The sequence below is a fragment of the Octopus bimaculoides genome, chromosome 1 (genome assembly GCF_046866305.1).
Source record: "Octopus bimaculoides isolate indiv1 chromosome 1, ASM4686630v1, whole genome shotgun sequence".
NCBI lineage: Eukaryota > Metazoa > Mollusca > Cephalopoda > Octopoda > Octopodidae > Octopus > Octopus bimaculoides.
The window spans coordinates 170,181,355-170,200,947 of record NC_142928.1 but is presented as its reverse complement, the minus strand read 5'-3'; the positions used below and the strand labels follow the sequence as shown (position 1 = coordinate 170,200,947).

At 37.5% G+C, this 19,593-nt stretch overlaps 1 protein-coding gene across 4 annotated transcripts in view; it reads left to right on the top strand.

Moving 5' to 3' along the window:
* Positions 1-1,301: 1,301 nt before the first annotated feature.
* The window catches only part of LOC106883282 (uncharacterized), a 43,757-nt gene continuing 25,465 nt past the window's right edge, over positions 1,302-19,593 (top strand). For all 4 annotated transcript variants that reach the window (XM_089362712.1, XM_089362709.1, XM_089362703.1 and 1 more), the window contains exons 1-2: positions 1,302-6,885; positions 13,563-13,725. In XM_089362712.1, the coding sequence (XP_089218838.1) occupies positions 3,803-6,885; positions 13,563-13,725 (3,246 nt within the window). In that variant the 5' untranslated portion in view covers positions 1,302-3,802. The remainder of the gene's footprint in view (positions 6,886-13,562; positions 13,726-19,593) is intronic.

The window sequence follows — 19,593 nt, the reverse complement described above, 5'->3', positions numbered from 1 at the left end:
AATCAGTATTTAGAACAAATATATTTATATTGAGCTCAACAGAACTTGACAAAATTTTTCTTAACCATATTTTTTTAGTTAGTGTTTGAATGCTCAATGCATTGAATATGCTGACACTAAGTCATCTAGTCCAGTTTACATCGTAAAATCCCAATTCCAATGAAGATGGTCTGCATCAGTGACAACTGGTTTGCTGAGTTTACTATAAAGAGGGTTGTGACAAAGAGAGAAAAAAAGTAGTGGTGTCACTTTGGTTGTAAACAAGTAAATGGGGAAATGAAATGAAATGAAATGCAGTGAAGTGGGAAAGGCTGGATGAGAGGGTGTGTAGGGTCAGCCAGGCAAACAAATGGGGAGAAACTACAATTGGAAAGTAAATGTAGAAAGAATCAATGCCTGAAGCCAAAAAAGTTATGTTCAGTTAGTGGGGAAGGAAGGACTATATGTGATGGAAATGGTGGGCAGGGGAACAAACCAACTTCACCCAGAAAGCTATTTTAGAATATTTTAGTAAAAGATACATAGAATTCATGGTTTATAGAGGGTAAGAATGTTGGGCAGTGAGGAAACGAAAGATGCCAGGATTTAGAAAGGGAAGGTAGATAGTTTATTCTTCAAGGATAAGATAAAGACCCCACTTTGGTCATGAATGACCATGGGATTGCAGCTAGAAAGCTCCCTTCCAAAGCACAAGTCCGGACAAAGTTGTTTGTGGAAGACCAGCATACCAGCCTCCCCTCTCCATGCCATCGATGTTATCCAAAGGAAAGGCAAAGGCTGATACAGCTTGGCACCAGTGACATCACAACTCATTTCTACTGATGAGTGAAGTGGATCAACATGAAATAAAGTGTCTTACTCAAGAACACAACACAGCCTAGTACATGGAATCGAACTCACTACCTCATGATCGTGAGCCCAACACTAACCACTGAGCCATGTGCCTTCACCCTCAAAGACTACTAGAAATTAGATACAAGGGTGCCTAAGAAAATTGTAAACTTAGAATGGCTGAAAATGACATCCAGTAGCAATTGGACGGTTTGAAATAAAAGCAATATAGAGACCTAGCTTTAGTCTGGTGTTGGTTATTATAAGTATAATTAATCCTCTCAATCAAAATGACTAGCAGTTATTGAATATGCAGTAAGGAAAAATGTCACTCATCATCAAATATTGCATTACAGCAGTGAGCACCTATCCTGTTAGCTGTACAGTTGGTATATCGAGTGGGGGGAGAAGTAGTGTAGAATATAAGCTCTTTCTGTTCTTTTATTCCTTTATTCTTGTCAAGCTTTTTCTTTTTTTTTTTTTTTACTATATCACCTGTTTTTTTCAGAATAGTTCATTTAAATGTAGGTGCAATGCAAGAAGTGATAGAAATGTTAGAATGTATGCATGTTTGTGGGGGCGGGGAGATCTGTCTAAACACAGATTTATGACAAGGAGACTAACTATTTATAACTTCGTTAGAAAACGTTAATGATTTTAATGTTGTGAGTGAGCATCAAAAATCTAATTTGAAATATATTTGGACTATGTGCAGTCATCTTCATCATACAAGCATTTCTGTTGTTTTGGACCTCCTCTTAACATGTGGAGGCGCAATGGCCCAGTGGTTAGGGCAGCAGATTCGTGGTCATCGGATCGCGGTTTCGATTCCCAGACTGGGCGTTGAGTGTTTATTGAGCGAAAATATCTAAAGCTCCACGAGACTCCGGCAGGGGATGGTGGCGAACCCTGCTGTACTCTTTCACCACAACTTTCTCTCACTCTTACTTCCTGTTTCTGTTGTGCCTGTAATTCAAAGGGTCAGCTGTGTCACGCTGAATCTCCCCGAGAACTACGTTAAGAGTACACATGTCTGTGGAGTGCTCAGCCACTTGCACGTTAATTTCACGAGCAGGCTGTTCCGTTGATCGGATCAACTGGAACTCGCGACGGAGTGCCAACCTCTTAACATAGACTTCATTAATCTCATTGATTTATTTCATAATGTGACAGTTCTGTTTCTGAGATGTAGGTGGGTCCTTAGCAGATAAATAACTTAGGTAATGTTAGTAATGTTGTAAGATATGTAACAGAATTTGTTTTTTCAGTTTAACATTACCCTATCTCTTTTGGGTATCATTTCCACTGTTGTAAACCTTTACACCAGGTCCAAGAATATCAAGATCTTCCTGCTCTTTTTAAAATGGTAGGTTATCATTTAACGGAGATTTGACGGCTGTTTAGAGCAGGTCAAGCAACCATGTTGAGTCTTATTTTTAACCAGACATTCATGATGAAGTGTAACTTAAAATATTCATAAAAGAGGTTGGTTTAATTATTTTCAACGTTTCCAGTATCAGAGATATTAATTAAATTGCAGTGATTTGGGGGGAATATTAGGGGGTTAGCTAATATTGCTCGCTTGTTAGACAATCAAGGGAGACAACTCCGAAGATATACTTTCTTAGTCGTCCTTAATGAAAGTATAGTCTACAGTCAAGGATTTTTCGTAACATTTTTTGTTGTAAACTAGTTACCACAGGATTAACAAGTAAGAACAATGACTATATCTCCTCTGACAACAGGTAATTATTCAAAAGTGCACAAAGTTGTTTCCCCAGCAGATGTTAGCTTGCCTCTAATATACTTTCCTAATTACCATATTTAATCCTATTGTGATTATTTCTAATGTTGAAAACACTGTGAATAATTATTTCTAATCTTGGCACGAGATCAACAATTTTGAGGGGAAGAACAAGTTGACCCCTAGTACTTGAATGGTACTTTATTTTACTGCCCCACCCCCAACACACACAAAAGGATGAAAGGCAACAAGCCTAGGTGTCAATCAGGCAGTACTGTCATTGGCCACAACGATGACTTCACTTGATAGATATATTGTGACTTCACAGCATGCACCCCATTAAGAGCATGTTACCTCTCAGGTTGAGGAGCAATGCTCTAAACTAGTGGTTCTGAATCATTTTTTGCCTATGGACCTCCTTTGGTTCATATTTTACCACATCTATTCAATGTTTAAAAAAATTCTATTATAATTTTATGGAATTTGTGTCTATAAATACACACACACACACACATATCCAAACATTAATGAGTATTTGTATGTATGTATGCATGTATAACCGCTTTGCATTCTGTGCTTCCATGGGATTTTTTTCTTCGCTAGATGCCCTTCTTGCCAGTAACCAATCAACAGTTATGCAGGAATGGAAGATTATTGCCAATAGAGCAAATAGCTTTGTGTGTCTTTTCCAGGAGCCATTATGCCTGACATAATAGCATTATCTTGTGAAGTTTTAAGTTAGGTCTTGGTATACCCTAGTCCACTTGTTGAGAAGTATTGTTGGCTAAAATGTATCTTAGTGGTGTTGGTTTTCTGAGGTTTCTAGTCCAGGCACCATTTAAATGTTATGGGATCTTTTTCTTCTTTGATTACTTTCAAGATAATGTTGAATAAAGATAGACTAAGGTTAAAAGAAAAATTACTTTATTATGTTATATAATGTGAACTCATTATGTTGGGGATGTATATAGATACACAAATAGATACAGAAACAGATGCATGCGCACACACACACACACACACACACACACACACACACACACACAACACACTCTAAATTCTTAATTATATTATTTATATAGTGATTTAAATTATGGGTTTTTTTTTTGGTTTTTTTCTCCATTTCAATCTGCTCACCTGTTCTCTTTTCTGAATTTCAGATTTGGATGCTGTTACTAACTGGAGAGTCCGTAAGTTCTGTGTAATGCCCACTTTTGTCAGTAAGCGATGGAGAACACTCTTCCCTGTGCACATATCCCACCATTAATTACTGCTGACTCCACAGCATCACCTGGTATCATTGAAAGATGTAGTTTATACCAAAGGATGGGCAACTCTACAAAGGAAGCTGTGGGGAATAGTGATTATGATAACAGCATAGAAGATGAGGTGATTGCTACAAGTGAGAATGGCTTGGATAATTCAAATTTTGACTTTTATTCTTTGCCTCAGAGCCAAACTGATGGCATCACCCCAGCAAGCATTTTAGATAGCCACAGTCGCTCCCAAAACAACAACAACAACAATAATCGCATTAGTTATTACAATAACAACAGCTCTTTCGAGGATGAATGTAGCAGTGCTGGTAGAGAAAGAAAAAGCGATCCCCAAAACTTCCATGCCATAGGTGATTTTCACTCTAAAAACCCTGTTACAGAACCATCATGTAATGGAGCTAGTGGTAACTGTGAAATCTCTTTGCATGATTCCTTACCTTCCCTGGCAAGTACAGATCCAAACCCAGGAATTGTACCAAAATGGCAAAGCTGCTCACCTCTTCAACCTGTCAGTGCCTCAAACAATGAAAACTGTGAGACAGTTGTTAACAATTTGCAGGCAGCACGGCCAAAAGAAACCAGTAGCGATCCAAACCCTTCTTACCATTACCATCTTCCCCGATATCACAGCCAGAACCACCATAGTCATCATCATCATCATCACCATCACCATAGCCAGCAGCAGATCAATATCCCTGTCCATAACAATTACAGTACTTCTGATAACAGGCGAAACACTTTCTCTTCGGTGATCCAGAAAGATAGCTCCACTTCAGTGAAGTTGCACCAACCAAAGCTATCGAAATCATTACTGAGTAAAAGTGATACGATTTCTTCCGCACAGATGGCTGACACTGCTGCTGCCACTATAACTACAAGCACTATTACTACTACTTCAACAATACCAACAACAATGATGCCTTATAGTAATTGCACCCTTTTCAAACAAGGCCCTCTGGTTCAAGTAAATGGGCCTATTAATGGTAATATGCCTTGTTCCTCCAAGTGTTACACTCTTCAACAAACTAATGGTCTCATAATGACTCCAGATTTCAAGACCATCACTAAGATGTCCCAGCTGCAGCATGTTGAGAATCAAAACCAAAAGAAACATTCGGCTGTTAGTGACTTGGTAAATTATGAAGGTAGCCTTGATGTGGCTTCTGCATCAAAATCGGACTTGTTGATTCAATCAAAGTTGAAAAACGCCAAGCAACAACAGCACACGTGTAAATCTTTAAAATATGAAAACAATAGCAACATGATGAATTCTGCCTCCGGTGCTGCAGGAACAGTTGTATCTTCTTGTATTAATTGCAACAATTGCACAAACACCAATACCACCACTAGCAGTAAGTTAGTGGGCAAGAAATGCAAAGCACTTTACAACTTGCAATGTAAGTTTCAAAAAAACCGGTTCATTTCTTCATTGCAAGACTGCTGTCGGGCTTGCAACAGCTTTGAAGGTTGCTGTGGATCAGGCGAGTCTTTTGAGTTGGAAACTGAACTTCTCTGCCCCAGCTACTCTTACTGTGATCCAGACAATGTTGTGCATTATAATAAAGATAATAATTATAAGAGTCAGATTGGGACTTGTGTAGAAGAGAGCTCTGCTACTGTTGGTTGTAGCAACACCACTTTAAACTCAAATAACTTTCGCTCAAACAATTTAGGTTCTTCAGGAACAGGGTCTATAGACAATCGGGAAGAAGATTTTGGAGATTTTATTGAAGCAGATTTTCCCCCTGTACAGACTAGCCGTCTCATGTCAAGTTCTACTGATTCCACAGATTCATCTTCGTCTCTGACCAGTAGTGACATCAATGAAACCAATAACCAACAGATTGTTGCTAGTATAAATGACATGGCAATATCAAGCCATGAACCCAGTTATAGCCATTTTCCTAATAGTAATTATTTTAAAAATTGTGATCATAAAAAGCACAACCAACTCTCTTTTCCCAGTCCCTCAATTAGTGCTTGCAATAACTCTAAGTGTAGTGAAAATAGCTATGTTGGTTTGACTGGATTTGGTGATAGTAATAGTGTAAAGCGTGAACCTGGTAGTTCTGTGATAAAATGTACTGATGTCCTGAAAGTTTCTTCTTCGTTACTGTCATCATCTCCTTCTACTCAGTCATCTCCATCGACATCTCCCTCTTCTGCCACCTCCCCTCCTACATTGTTATTATGTACCAGTGATAACCATCTGCAAAGCAACTGTCTAAAGAAACCTGCAAAAGAAGTTGGGTGCTCTGAAAACAGCCATGACAGCCACTCAATCCTTGATGGTGGTGTCAAAATTCCCCAGTGCCATAACTCTTTCACTGCAATGCAATTACCATTAAGTGGAGCAACAAACAGCTGCCAAACTTCTGATGATGCTGTGATGTCTCCAGAAGTAGATTTCCTTGATTTTGACATTGTCTCCACAACCACCCCAAATTTAGACTCGGAACAAAATTTGAATAGTGCTGGCAGTTCTACTAGTGCAATGGACATGGAGTTTCTTGATTTTGACTTGGCCTCCACTACCACCCCAAACTTAGAGCAAAACTTGAACAGTGCTGGTAGCTCAACTGGTGCAATGGGCTTTGAGTTTTCACTGAGTGAAATCCCTTATGCCGATGATGTTGACTCTGCTTGCCCCAGTCCGACAGGAGATTTGCTCCAAATGAATTCTAATGGATCAGCTCCTTCCAAAACGCAATTAACAAATTGTGCTACAAACGATTTGAGTGCATCTAGCAGCAACTCCAATCTGTCTGCTCTTGAAGATCCAACACTGCCACATAGTCATTCTAATTTCCAAAACCATCACAACATGACACAGAGATGTTTCTCCAATCTAAATCTTGATGATCAAGATGATGTGTCAGTCGGTTCAGAAGAAAGTGGTTCTCATGACAGCAATGAAATAGGAGAGGCAGATGATCATTGCCATTTAGTTTCTCTTTGTCTTTCACACAATGGACATCAAAACAATTTTCTGTCATCTCCAAGTTCACCTACTAGTGAGGACAGTGATTTCCGGTGAGTCAATAAAAGCTTCATATTTTAAAAGGTTGTCAATTGTATATATATATATATATTTCAAGTGGTACAGTGTAATATTTAGCTGCTATATTATCATCACCATCATCATTATCAATATCTTTTTGACATATTCATTTTATGTTGTTTTGCTCTTTATAACTACTTGTATCTTCTCATACAGCATGCTAGTTAAAACTTAAGTTTTTTATTCACACCTACCAGCTTGCCAGATTGTAGTATATGTTTGCATAGCGTGTGCTTATTATATAGCATCTCTCTCTCTCTCTCTCTCTCTCCATATATATGTACCTGTGTGTATGTATGTATATATGTGTGTGTGTGTCTCCGTGTTTAAAATATTTCAGTTCCATCTTTTGCAGTTGGTAATTATCTCATGATAAAATTGTTATTTTAATTCATTCAAAATTCTTAGCATATCATCATTATTAACATCTATTCTTCTTCCCTAATAGCATCTGTTAAATGTGTCTGTAATAGGACATATCATTCTATTTACAGACTCATCTAACCATATTCTATCACCTCATCAATCATCAGTCATCATCATCATCATTTTAGCATTCACTTTTCCATGCCTAATTGGGTCTGATGAAATTTGTTGAGACAGGTTTTCTATGACTGGATGCCCTTCCTATCACCAAACTCACCTTCTTCCGAAGAAGGTAATATTTCCCATAACTATAGTGGAAAGCGAGCAGAACCATTAGCATGCTGGGCAAAATGCTTGGCGGCATTTTGTCTGTCTTTTTGTTCTGACTTCAAATTCTGCCGAGATTGACTTTACCTTACATCCTTTCAGGGTCAATAAAATAAGTGCCAGTTGAGCATTGGGGTTGATGTGATTGACTTAGCCCCTTCCCCATAACAGCTGGCCTTGTGCCAAAATTTGAAACCAATATTTCCCATGGCCAGGCATGCTTCTGTGGAAGCTTGCAAATGAAGTAAACAACTTATATGATGGTGATATTTGTTTCCAATTATCATGCAATGTTCAGGCAAGGAAACGCACATATATACACAAAGAGCTTCTTTCAGTTTCCATTTACCAAATCTATTCACAAAGCTGTCATCAGCCTAGAACGAAAGTAAAAGGCACTTGCCCCAGATGCCATGCAATGGGACTGAACCAGAAACCATATGGTTGAGAAGCAGATTTCTTAACTATACAGCTACACCTGGAGCAAAATTTTCTCAGCTTGGACATTCCCCAAAATTTGAAAGATTATTCTCTGTATAATACATTGACATCTTATGAGTGTGGATTTTTTATATACCATACTGATATCTCAATGGTCTCTCCTTCTTCATACTGCATTGGTGTTGCAGTAGTCTCACTCCTGTACATCATATATCGACAGCTACTCAACATATCAATTCAATACAGAAGCTTTCTACATGATATTCCATATTGACATCAAAGATGATGAAATGGTTGAGGTCAGACAATGGGTAACAAATTGTCTTGTGTCTCTCTGCACTCTGAGTTCAACTCCACCTTTCTTCCTTTTGGGGCAAGAGTCAATAAATAAAGTTCCATTCCTTTACTTGGGTCAGTTCTTTTTTGTGTCTGTCTCTTCTTTCTAGAAGAAATGGACTGTTGTCAGATCTGGGAATGAATGGGCTGCACCAAGTTTGAAATGCCCAAGACTTGCCCTATGTCGCAACAGCACCGCTGCAGTTCCAATCCGCCTGGGGTTGAGAACTTAAGGCAAGCATATTCATATTCCCCTCTTCAATATACTACAAATGTATCCCCTGTACAAACCTTACTGACTTGCTGTCCTCCCTTAAATCATAATGACCTTCATGATATTTTAGGTGAAAATCCCCCTCTTCAGCAGGACATCTACTTCTGTCCCTCTGTCATACTTTCACATTCCTTAATACTATATCCTACTAAATTGAGGGGCCTGGTCTTGTGAGTACTTGGTAACCTCCTAGTATACTGTAAAGGGGCATTAGGAAGGGCATCCAGCTGTGGAAACCATGCCAAAGTAGACATTAGAGTTCAGTGCCACCCTCTGGCTCATCAGTTCCTGTTGAACTGTTCAACCCATGCCAACATGGAAAAGGGGACATTAAATGATGATGTTAAGGCTATTTGCCAACATAATGTGGTTGTCCTGAAAGGGATGATGTTACTGTAGTTTTAGCCCCAAGAAACATTGTTTCTAGCTGGCTATACGACACAATATTTGTGTCCTTATATTTTCAAACAGGGAGCTCAGCACTCCTGTTTGAAAAAATTAGGACACAGATATTGTGTTGTATAGCCAGCTAGAAACAATGTTTCTTGGGGCTAAAACAACAGTAACATTATTCCTTCCAGAGCAGCCACATTATGTTGACAAACAGCCTTTACTTTAAAGAACTATTACTGGATGTCTCTGTTTGAGAGATTTAGAAATAATAATATTAAATGATGATAATTGCTCAACAATGTAGAATGTTTAAAGTTACCGTAAAAACCCATGTAAATTGAACGTTTCTTTTTTTTTTTTCCACAAAAATAAAAATGAACTTTAGGGATGTGTAAATTACATGAGTAGATTGTTTCCAGAATTTTTTTAGAAATTTTTTGTTGAAAAAAGACGTACAAAATGTAAACATTCATACCAGAAGTTGATTCATTTAATGTCAGAAAAAATAGGAGCTTAAATATAATGAAGTTTACTTTTATTTATGCTGGACAGTATAATGTTCACTTTTTCTATATAAATTTACTAAAACCATTAAATGGTTAACTACTTTTTGAAGTCTGATGTTCAAACTAGTAATCACGGTCCAGATCATATTTTACTCAGTTGAGTAAAGTGTCATCCAAACTGATGTCTATTGTTAATTAAACTTAATTTGCAACACCTATGCATATTTATCAGCTTTGTTTTTGTTGATAATTCTTTTCAACAACTTTTCCTATGATCGTGAATTGAGAAGACATACAGCAGTATGCTAAAGATCGGATATTATCTCTTGTGGGCAAGAAATGTAAAATAAAGTTTATTATAAACAACACAAACACTTTGTAATTTGATAGCTTTCAATGTGATACCTGTTAAACAGAAATTATTTTTATTTGATGAAAATTTAATAAAATCTAATCATAAGTAGGTGAAATTATGTTAAATACAACTAAATTGAAAACCTTTTTCCCCTGGCCATATCAGCAATTCTGAAAACTTTGGGGTTCAAATTTTACATGAGTAGAAGCTATTTTTAACAATTTTTATCCTGAAAATCACATGCGTATGGGTTTTTACAGTATATGAAATGTTTAAAATGTCTCACAGGTATTGTTTATAACTAAATTTTCAGACTTTTCTCTTCATTTTCAAATATGAAATATTTCAATATTTACATTTACTGTGTTTCTATCAATATTATGTCTACATCCAGAAATGTATCACTTGATAGTGAATGGTTATATGCCCCTGTATTTTTCAGACTATCAACTTTGTCATCTATTTATATACAGCAACAGTTTAATTTATTATATACCAACAACTTTCTCAATTATATATCCTGATCTCTTCATCTTCTATAAACCATTAAGCTTTTATTTTTCTGTATATCCTCCACCTCTCTATCTACTAAATACTACACTACCAACTTTACTAACCACTTCAACTTTTGGTCTATCCTTTCCTTTAGTTAACATGAGTTCTGTGTGTATATATATATATATATATATATATATATGGTGTGGTGAATAAATTGTCATCTAAATTACGCAAAAAGGAAAATAACACTGACATCTCATTTAACAGATATATTTACCAAAATTACATAAAAATATCTTGAAATACTAAAGAATAAATTTTTTTGGTAAAATTGCCATTGGTTTCAACCATGGCCTCCAGACAACTTCGGAATCTCCTGCAACTCTTCTGCACAGTCTCCTTGTTTAAGTTGGTGAATGCTGCCATAATCCTTGCCTTTGGTTCATCTTTGGTATTATAAGGAGTTTTGTTGGTCTCTTGCTCAACTGCACCCCACACATAATAATCAAGGAGGTTGCAGTCTGGGGAGTTAGGTGGCCAGATGTTAGGGGTTGTGATTGCAGAAATTGTCTGAGAATTATGACTGCTTGTGTGGCATGGTGCGGGGTCCTGTTGCCAGATATAGGGTCTTCCAGCAGCCACCCTCTTGACTCAGGGCAGCACTATCTCCTCCAGACACTTGATGTAAGCCTCTATGTTGAGTCTGAGGCTGTGTGGGAAGATGAATGGAAGCATAATGTCTCCATCACCAGAGATCATTCCAAACCCCATGGTGTTGACTGGATATTTGATTTTTATCATTCTTGGTACATGTTTTGGGGACACAGCAAGCCAGCTGTTGTTTTGTGTGTTCACCATCTGATCTTGATAGAAATTTTTCTCGTCTGAGAAAAACCAAAGCATGTTCAGTTACTGGGAATGCTTGAGTTTGTTCAAAAGTCTTTCTTCTTGCCCTTAATGGCTTGGGATAAAAATTGTCTGGTATGAATGCCAATTAGCACAGCATGTCGTTTCCAATTTCTGGCTGAGTGAATTGCGTCTTGGTGCTGTTTTTCTCACAGACAGTGCCCAACTGACCCTACCGTACTGTAAAACTGACAAAATCAAAAACAAACAATGGCAACAATTTTCCCATCATGCCCTATATATATATATATATATATATATATATATATTCTAGGAAGTTTTAAGACCGAATACCATTTCTAATAACACCTAGAATAATAATGTGTGTTGGTGAGATCCCAGCCATAAACATCCTAACTTTCTTCAGACACAATATATCAGAGATTATTTTATCCAGTGTGTTGTTTTCTGAACATCTATGTCCATCCTAGCTGGATGAAATGAGTTTTGGATCGGCCTCAAAATCCTTTCAGCTTGTATCACTTGGGCCAATCAACCAGCTCAGGTGTTGCAAGAGGGTGAATAGAGATGGTAGTTCTACCAAATTATTATTTGTTGTTATATTTGGGGTTCGTCTTTTTTTTTTTACCAGTAAACCACATTAATTATATACTTGTTCTTCACTACTTTAGTTTTGCTATTCTTATTTTAGTGTCCTTTGCCTGGAAATCTTTCATCACTCATCCTGTGGCCTTTTCAGCGACTCTCCATTTCACATGCCTCCTCCTGTTCTGTTTAGTCCATCCTAATGGACTAAACAGAACACAAAAGATTTCCAGGCAAAGGACGCTAAAATAAGAATAATAGTAAAGCTAAAGTGAATAACAAGTGCATAGTGTATGTGTGTGTGTGTGTGTGTGTGTGTGTGTGTGTGTGTGTGTGTGTGTGTGTGTGTGTGTGTGTGTGTGTGTGTGTGTGTGTGTGTGATTAATTGGCAAAAAAAAAAGTATGACCATCCCCCAAATATAACAATATCTGTTTCATCACAGGATTTCACATTAAGAATCTTAGAAAATAAATAATAAACGTAAATTATTATCATTAAGGAATAATTATCGTTATTAGTAGTAATGTTAGAAGGGCATGGTGTTATTATTGGTTTTAGGTCTTTGTCAAGCCTACTGGTGCATTTAGCCAGAGGTTATTTCAACTTCTACGACATGTAAATGAATGAGCGAGTACAATATTCCCTGAATAGGACACCCATTTATGCAGAGCTGACTCCACATCACCAGCTGTTACTTCTACATATTTTCAGCTGTGTAGACCAAAGCTATATGAAGTGAAGTGTTTTGCTCAAGAACACAACACACTTCCCAGCTTGTGAATTGAAACCACAACCTTACAATCTTGAGTCCAACACCCTAACCACTAGGTCATGCAACTTTGCAAGAATCATTAGCATGTTGGATGGTATTTCATCTGTCTTCACGTTCTGAGTTCAAATTCCACTGGGGCTGACTTCACTTTTCATCCTTTCAGAGTCGATAAGTATCAGTTGAATACTGGGGCCCGATGTAATCAGCTCATCCCCTCCTCCAAAACTGCAGCCCTTATGGCAAAATTTGAAACCATTATTATTAACAAGATTTAGACCAGATGTTCTGCAATGTTTGGAATGCATGGATCAGTTGTACAGTTTATCTTTCCGGAGTCAGTAAAATAATGGCTTCAAATTTTTAGACTAGGAGAGGGAGTAAATTAATTACATCAACCCAGTGCTCAACTGGTACTTATTTTATTGATCCTGAAAGGGTAATAAGCAAAGTCAGTCTCCACAGAACTTGAACTTGGAATGTAAAGAGCCAAAAGAAATGCTACTAATTATTTGGCCTGTCATACTAACAATTTCACCAGTTTACCACCTTAGAAGTCAGTAAAATAAGTAGTATTAATATATTGGTATTTTATCAATCCATTGTACTACCTCTTAGTAATCTTTCAGCGGATTACAAAAAAAAAAGCCATTATAATCAAACACATTATTATGGGAAATGTAATGTTGGAATCATTTAACATATTTTTGACATCCTGAAAAAAAAAAACCATGAATATCCTTACCTCCTATTTCTTAACCCATTAACATTCTGATGTTACATTCTTATATATGAAATTTATTGTATATTTGTTCAGAAATCTTTTAGCCACTACTAATAACCAGTCTCTCATCTGTCTTTTCTTTTTTTTTCTTTGTGTGTGTGTGTGTGTGTGTGTGTGTGTGTGTGTTTGTGTATTTTCATATACTAGTGATATTCCCAGTACACAAGAACCAATCTATGAAGATATCGACAGGGTCCGATTAGACAAATGCACTGCTGACAGTCCTGGTGACAAATGCTGCTGCACCTCTGCTTCCGACACTGATCACAAGACAGACTCGCATGCTTTAAATATGCAGCATACTAGTAAGGTAAGTTGCTGATAACTATGTTTTATGAAATATTTGAAAACATCTACTATTGCAGAAACCATATAATTATACACAAAGAATTTCTACACATGACAATTATCTACTGAATGTACATACTTGCAGCTATTTAAAACTAGCCAGTTATTCTTACCTCTCTTTAATTTTACTCATGTTATTTAACCATAGGCCAACCAGATCCATCAACAAAAATTTATGATCAGAAGGCATTTCCTCTCTTTCCCCAGTACTGCATTGTTTATTATGCCATTATCCATTGTGTCATTCTTTTCTAAGGTGGTAGTGTGGTTTGATGGAGATTTGACTGTTATTTCTAGAAGGTAGGACAACTGCAAAAAGAGTCTCTTACTATTTCATACCATTACATTTGTGTTTGCTGTTGATCTTTCTAACATTCTTGCATTTCTATATAAACATGGCGAACTAGATAAAGACTAAGGTTAGTTAGGAATTTAACATTTCCAGCAACTGCCATTCACCTGAGAGTAAGAGAAGAAAGCATGAGGTTCTTCACTCTTCACAGCAACTGAACTTAGCAAACTCTTCCAAAATTAGTCCAAACAGGACTATGGATTGATTGTTGGTTATTAACCCTTTTGATACCAACCCAGCTGAAACTACCTCTGGCTCTGAGAACAAATGTCTTGTTTTCAAAAGTTCTGAATTAAAACTTTTCTCCGAACCTTAGTCACAATTTATGTTCCTTACACTAGCTTAATGATAACTAAGTTATTTTGCTAAATTCTTTGTTATATTTAAAATTAATTGAAAGAAACACAGAGCATCTCAACAGAAATATGATAACAAAAGGGTTAATGCAGATCATAGCTAATTTCAAAGGACTCCAGATTTTACCAGTATTAGGTTGTCAATCTTTTTGCTACTCACAAGAAGCCATTGAGTCAATGCCTAACACCATCTCCTCCAATATCTGAACAACATGATCATCATCACCATTTAACAACCACTTAGCACTTTTCCAAGCCAGCATGGGTCAGACAGAAGTCATTGAGGCAGATTTTCTATGGCTGGATACCCTTCCTGTTACCAACCCTTACCCATTTCTAAACAAGGTAATATTTCCCTTGGCCAGACATCTTTTTTTATGGAAAGACTAAAAAGAAACAACACTTGTATGACAGTGACACTTGTTAAGTCATCACATGATGTCAAGTCAAAGGTATACACACATACAAGCTTCTTACCCACACTGCCAATCTGCACCTAGAAGATGAGATAGATCTACCCTCGGAGAGGAAGTTAGTATCTCACAGGTAACTTCTCAAACAACACAAACTGGTGATTTTATTATCGCAATTGATAAAATAAGATCTTACAGGATTGTCTTTCTTGAAGACAATGAAACAGCTGCTGTGACATAAGAGCTCTTCAGCTAAGAATCACCCATTTCACTCTTCCATTGTATCTGTATATCATCATCATTTAACATCTGTTTTCCATGCTGGCATGGGTTGGATGGTTTGACAGGGGCTGGCAAGGCCAGGAGCCACTCCAGGTTCTGTTGTCTGTTTTAACATGGTTTGTACAGCTGGATATACCAATCACTTTACAGAGTGTACTGAGTGCTTTTTACACGGCACTAGCACCAACAATCACAAAGTACTTTGCAGAGCAAAAACCCCCTCAACTAGGAGGAGTGGAGAGGAGAGAGTAGTATCGAGTGGGTGTGGCTTTGTGTCAGTTGAGAGATTTAAGACATAGATGGGACAGATATAGGTGTCTTGCTGTAGTGTAGATACATAAATATCCCAGTTGGAAAACAGGAGAAAGTGAGCTAGAGAGTAAGATACAGAGAGCAATAGTGAAAGACATAATGGCTAAAATGTGTTGGGACATACCCTCAAGACACATTGGGGATGGTGAGAATAGGTGTAGTGATATAGGGGCTTGAGTTGGGTGAGTGGGCAGGATGAGGTGACTGTAGCAAATGATGAAGAGAAATATAGGAGAGATTCAGGAGCAGTGTCATTGTTACATTTCTGCTTTTATGGCTTGAAACTTGTGGAGGCAGTTTTCAACTACCAAATACTTTTCTTGTTGCCCTACCTTAACTTGTCTGTAAGTAAGGTATTTATTTTTCTTGCCTTTCACATGACAAGCCACACAACAGCTGGACATGTTTCTGTGGCAGACGTAAACATAGAATCTGTCTTAATGGGGTCATTGTTTCACACGTAAACATCAAAATTCAGTTGGGAAGATATGCACATGGCACTTACACACACTGTGCATACATACATGTGCACATGCACACACACACACACACACACACACATTATAGGCTTCAGGACTGTTTATCTCTTCTACAATAGCCTTGGGTCACTACCAAAATGACATGGTTCCAGTATTAATTTCTTAAAACGCATAGTCGTGTCTTCCATATCTACATCATCATCATCATCGTTTAACGTCTGCTTTCCATGCTGGCATGGTTTCACTGAGGGCTGGCAAGCCAGAAGGCTGTACCAGGCTCCAATCTAATCTGGCAGTGCTTCTACAGCTGGATGCCCTTCCTAATGCCAACCACTCCGAGAGTGTAGTGGGTGCTTTTTACATGCCACTGGCACGAGGGCCAGTCAAGCGGGACCACACTTGAATGGTGCTTTCTACATGCCAGTGGCATTGGAGCCAGTCAGGCAGCACTGGCAATGACCATGCTCAAATGGTGCTTTTTACATGCCACCAGCACAGGCATCAACCATGGTCAAATGGTGCTTTTAACATGCCACTGGCATGGGTGCCAACCAGGCGGTACTGTCATCAGTCACCTATATATATATACATATATATATATATATATATATATATATATATATATATATATACATGGGAGAATGTACGAAAAAAACAACAGACGAGGACAGGTGGTGTAAACAACAAAAGGATGTATTAGTTTGACGCTCGGGAATACGGAAAGTCTTTAACGTTTCGAGCTACGCTCTTCAACAGAAAGAATACGGAGACAAGGAGAAAAACACGGAGAAAAGAAATTGAATAGTGTTCAGTCAACGGTCAATCATAGTATATATATATATATATATACAGAGAGAGAGAGTGTGTGTGTGTGTGTGTGTGTGTGTGTGTGTGTGTTTAGGAAATTACTTGATACAGTTATAATATTTAGAGAAAGATTTTTTTTTTTAGAAAGTGAAGATTAAGAAAACTTTTTAGAGAGTAGAATGGTTCTAACCTTTAGGAAGGAATTTCACAAATTGTGTGTAGGCTTTGATAATTCATCAATAAGTACTAGGGTTACAAAGAATAAGTTCTTGGGTTACTTTCTTTCACTAAAAAGACCCTTTAAGGCAGTGCTCCAGCATGGCTGCAGTCAAATGACTGAAACAAGTAAAAGAATATATATATATATGTGTGTGTGTGTGAGAAAGTTGGTATGTGAAAGCACGTGGTTGGATGTATAAAAGATAAGAGTGAAAAAACTACAGAAGGCTTGTGTTACATGGTTAAAGTATATATTTAAATTATGTTAGAAAAATGTTAGAAAATCTTTTTGGTATATAAACATTGTATTTTGAGAAATAACCGGTTTCGTGTTGTCTTTTCAAATTTCTCTACTTCATTGTAACGTGTTCGATACTTATATATATTATATTATATTATGAGAATTTATGGTGGTAATAGTGTCTTTTGACATCTATTTTTCAGTGTGTGGCAAGACGCAAGCCAAGCCCTTGTTATAATTATGTATATAACTATAAAATATTTGTTTATATATAAATGGAAAATGACCATCAATCCATGACCACCTGTATGCAGGGTCAAAGCTGAAAATCTCTTGTAGCATCCTCTACCTATCTCTGTTGCCTCTTTCCCTATTACCACTAGACTTAGGAAGAAAGTGAGATAGTGTTTGGACTTGTGTCTTGGTTCGCTGAACAACCTGCACAGTGAATGTTATTATCATAGTGGATATGGTTTATGCAGAGTCAGTCCCGCTCTTTTCTCCTTCAGACTTGTATCGGCCTGATGCAACAGGTGCCACAAGCCCAGTTGTTATAAGGATGTAGGATTTATATGGGTTTACTTTCTCTTAGATAAACAACTACAAAGCTCAAAGTCCTCATTTGCCTGGGCTCAATAGAATGCCTGTGAGTGACCTTTCGTGACATGCTAATTAACCCATAACTGGGTCCCCTCGTAAGAACAACTGCTCTGGGTCAGAATAGATCCGGGGACTCAATGCAGAGTAGAACCAGGGACTCAATGTAGAGTGGAACTGGGAACTCAATGCAATGTAGAACTGGGGACTTAGTGTAGAACCGTGACTAAATGCAATTTAAAGCCATACCTCGGACATTCATAAATGAACAGACTGGAAAACAACAGAAAATTATAAATTTTATGTATGACTCTTAATTTGCTTTCACAGCTGTTTGAAATGAATAAAAACATAGCATTTATATAATTAAGCAATTAACATATATAATAGATTAATTTAAATATCGCTTACTCATCTGATCAGAGAAGGATAAATGTGTGTGCGTGCATGTGTGTGTGTGTGTGTGTGTGTGTGTGTGTGTGTGTGTGTGATAAGCACTGTGTGTGTGAGCAAAGCACTGAATTGAATATTTTTGTGCTATTTGCTTGCATATTACAAAATATTCAGCAGTCAAATCTTAATAGTTACTCCTGGGAGGAATAAAATGAATTACCTATTTTTATTCTAGCAGCTATACTTTCAGAACAACCTTCTCAGCTGCTAATTAGGTCAGCTAGGCAACAGAAACTATCTACTGCTTCTAAGGAGCCTCCAAGGCATTTGAGAGAATCTATTTCCCCCCTGTGTCTTTAGTGTTTATAACTCCTACACATTTTCCACATACAAAGACTACTTACTCTGCTAACTCTCCTGTGACTCCACTACACTTCTTGTGTGTTCATAGCTTGCACTTCCTGTCTACGTCTTTCCTACATACCAGGCAAGGCCATTTATTTGATGGGAATAGAGTTTTGTCTGTTGTCCTGCTTATTAGAACTTTAGTCTTTGCCAAGTTAACTTTAAGAACCTTTCATTCCAAGTTTTGCTTCTGTATCTGGAATTTCCTTTCGAATTCTTCTGTGGATTCTTCTATGAGAACTGGTTTTAAATTCTTGTGCTATGGCCTGGAGGACTATGATAAATAAGGGAGAATGGAGAATTGAGCCCTAGTGAATTCCAACCTGTGCTCTAAATTCGTCACTGCACTTGTGGCTAACTCTCACTTTACTGACAGTACCCCTGCATATGACTTTCACTAGCTATTCATCTACCCGTAGTTTCCTCAGAGACAACCTGATTGCAGAGTGAGGGACTTGGTCAAAGACTTTCTCCTGGTCAGTGCTGTACCTGGAATTCATCCGGGTGCTGTCCAACATGTCTGTTGAAGTTAATGGCCCAATAACGAAGTCAATGTCATTCATGATTGAGATAATCTGCAAAAGGACTTCATAAAATTGGTCCTTTTTATCATTTGCCAGCCTAGAGTGTGGCATATAGGCAGATATAAATGTAACTGTTAATTTATCTAAGATTAGTCTTAGCTTGAGTATCACACACTCTAATTATCTCACTTTATCTACACATTTTTCCTCCAAAAATATGCTTACACCACCTCCCCCACTTCTACTGCCTACCAAAGGAATTTGTACCTATGTTCTTTGCTTATGAAGAAGCTAACTAAGGCTCTCCTCCATCTTACCTTTTGCACATAGCATACATCTTCATGCTCCAACTCTAGCATTTCAACAATCTAACTGGTCCTACCTTTCTTTGTGCTGACATTGAGTGTGGTGGTCTTTAAAATGTGAATTTAAAAGGAATAGTAGACATTT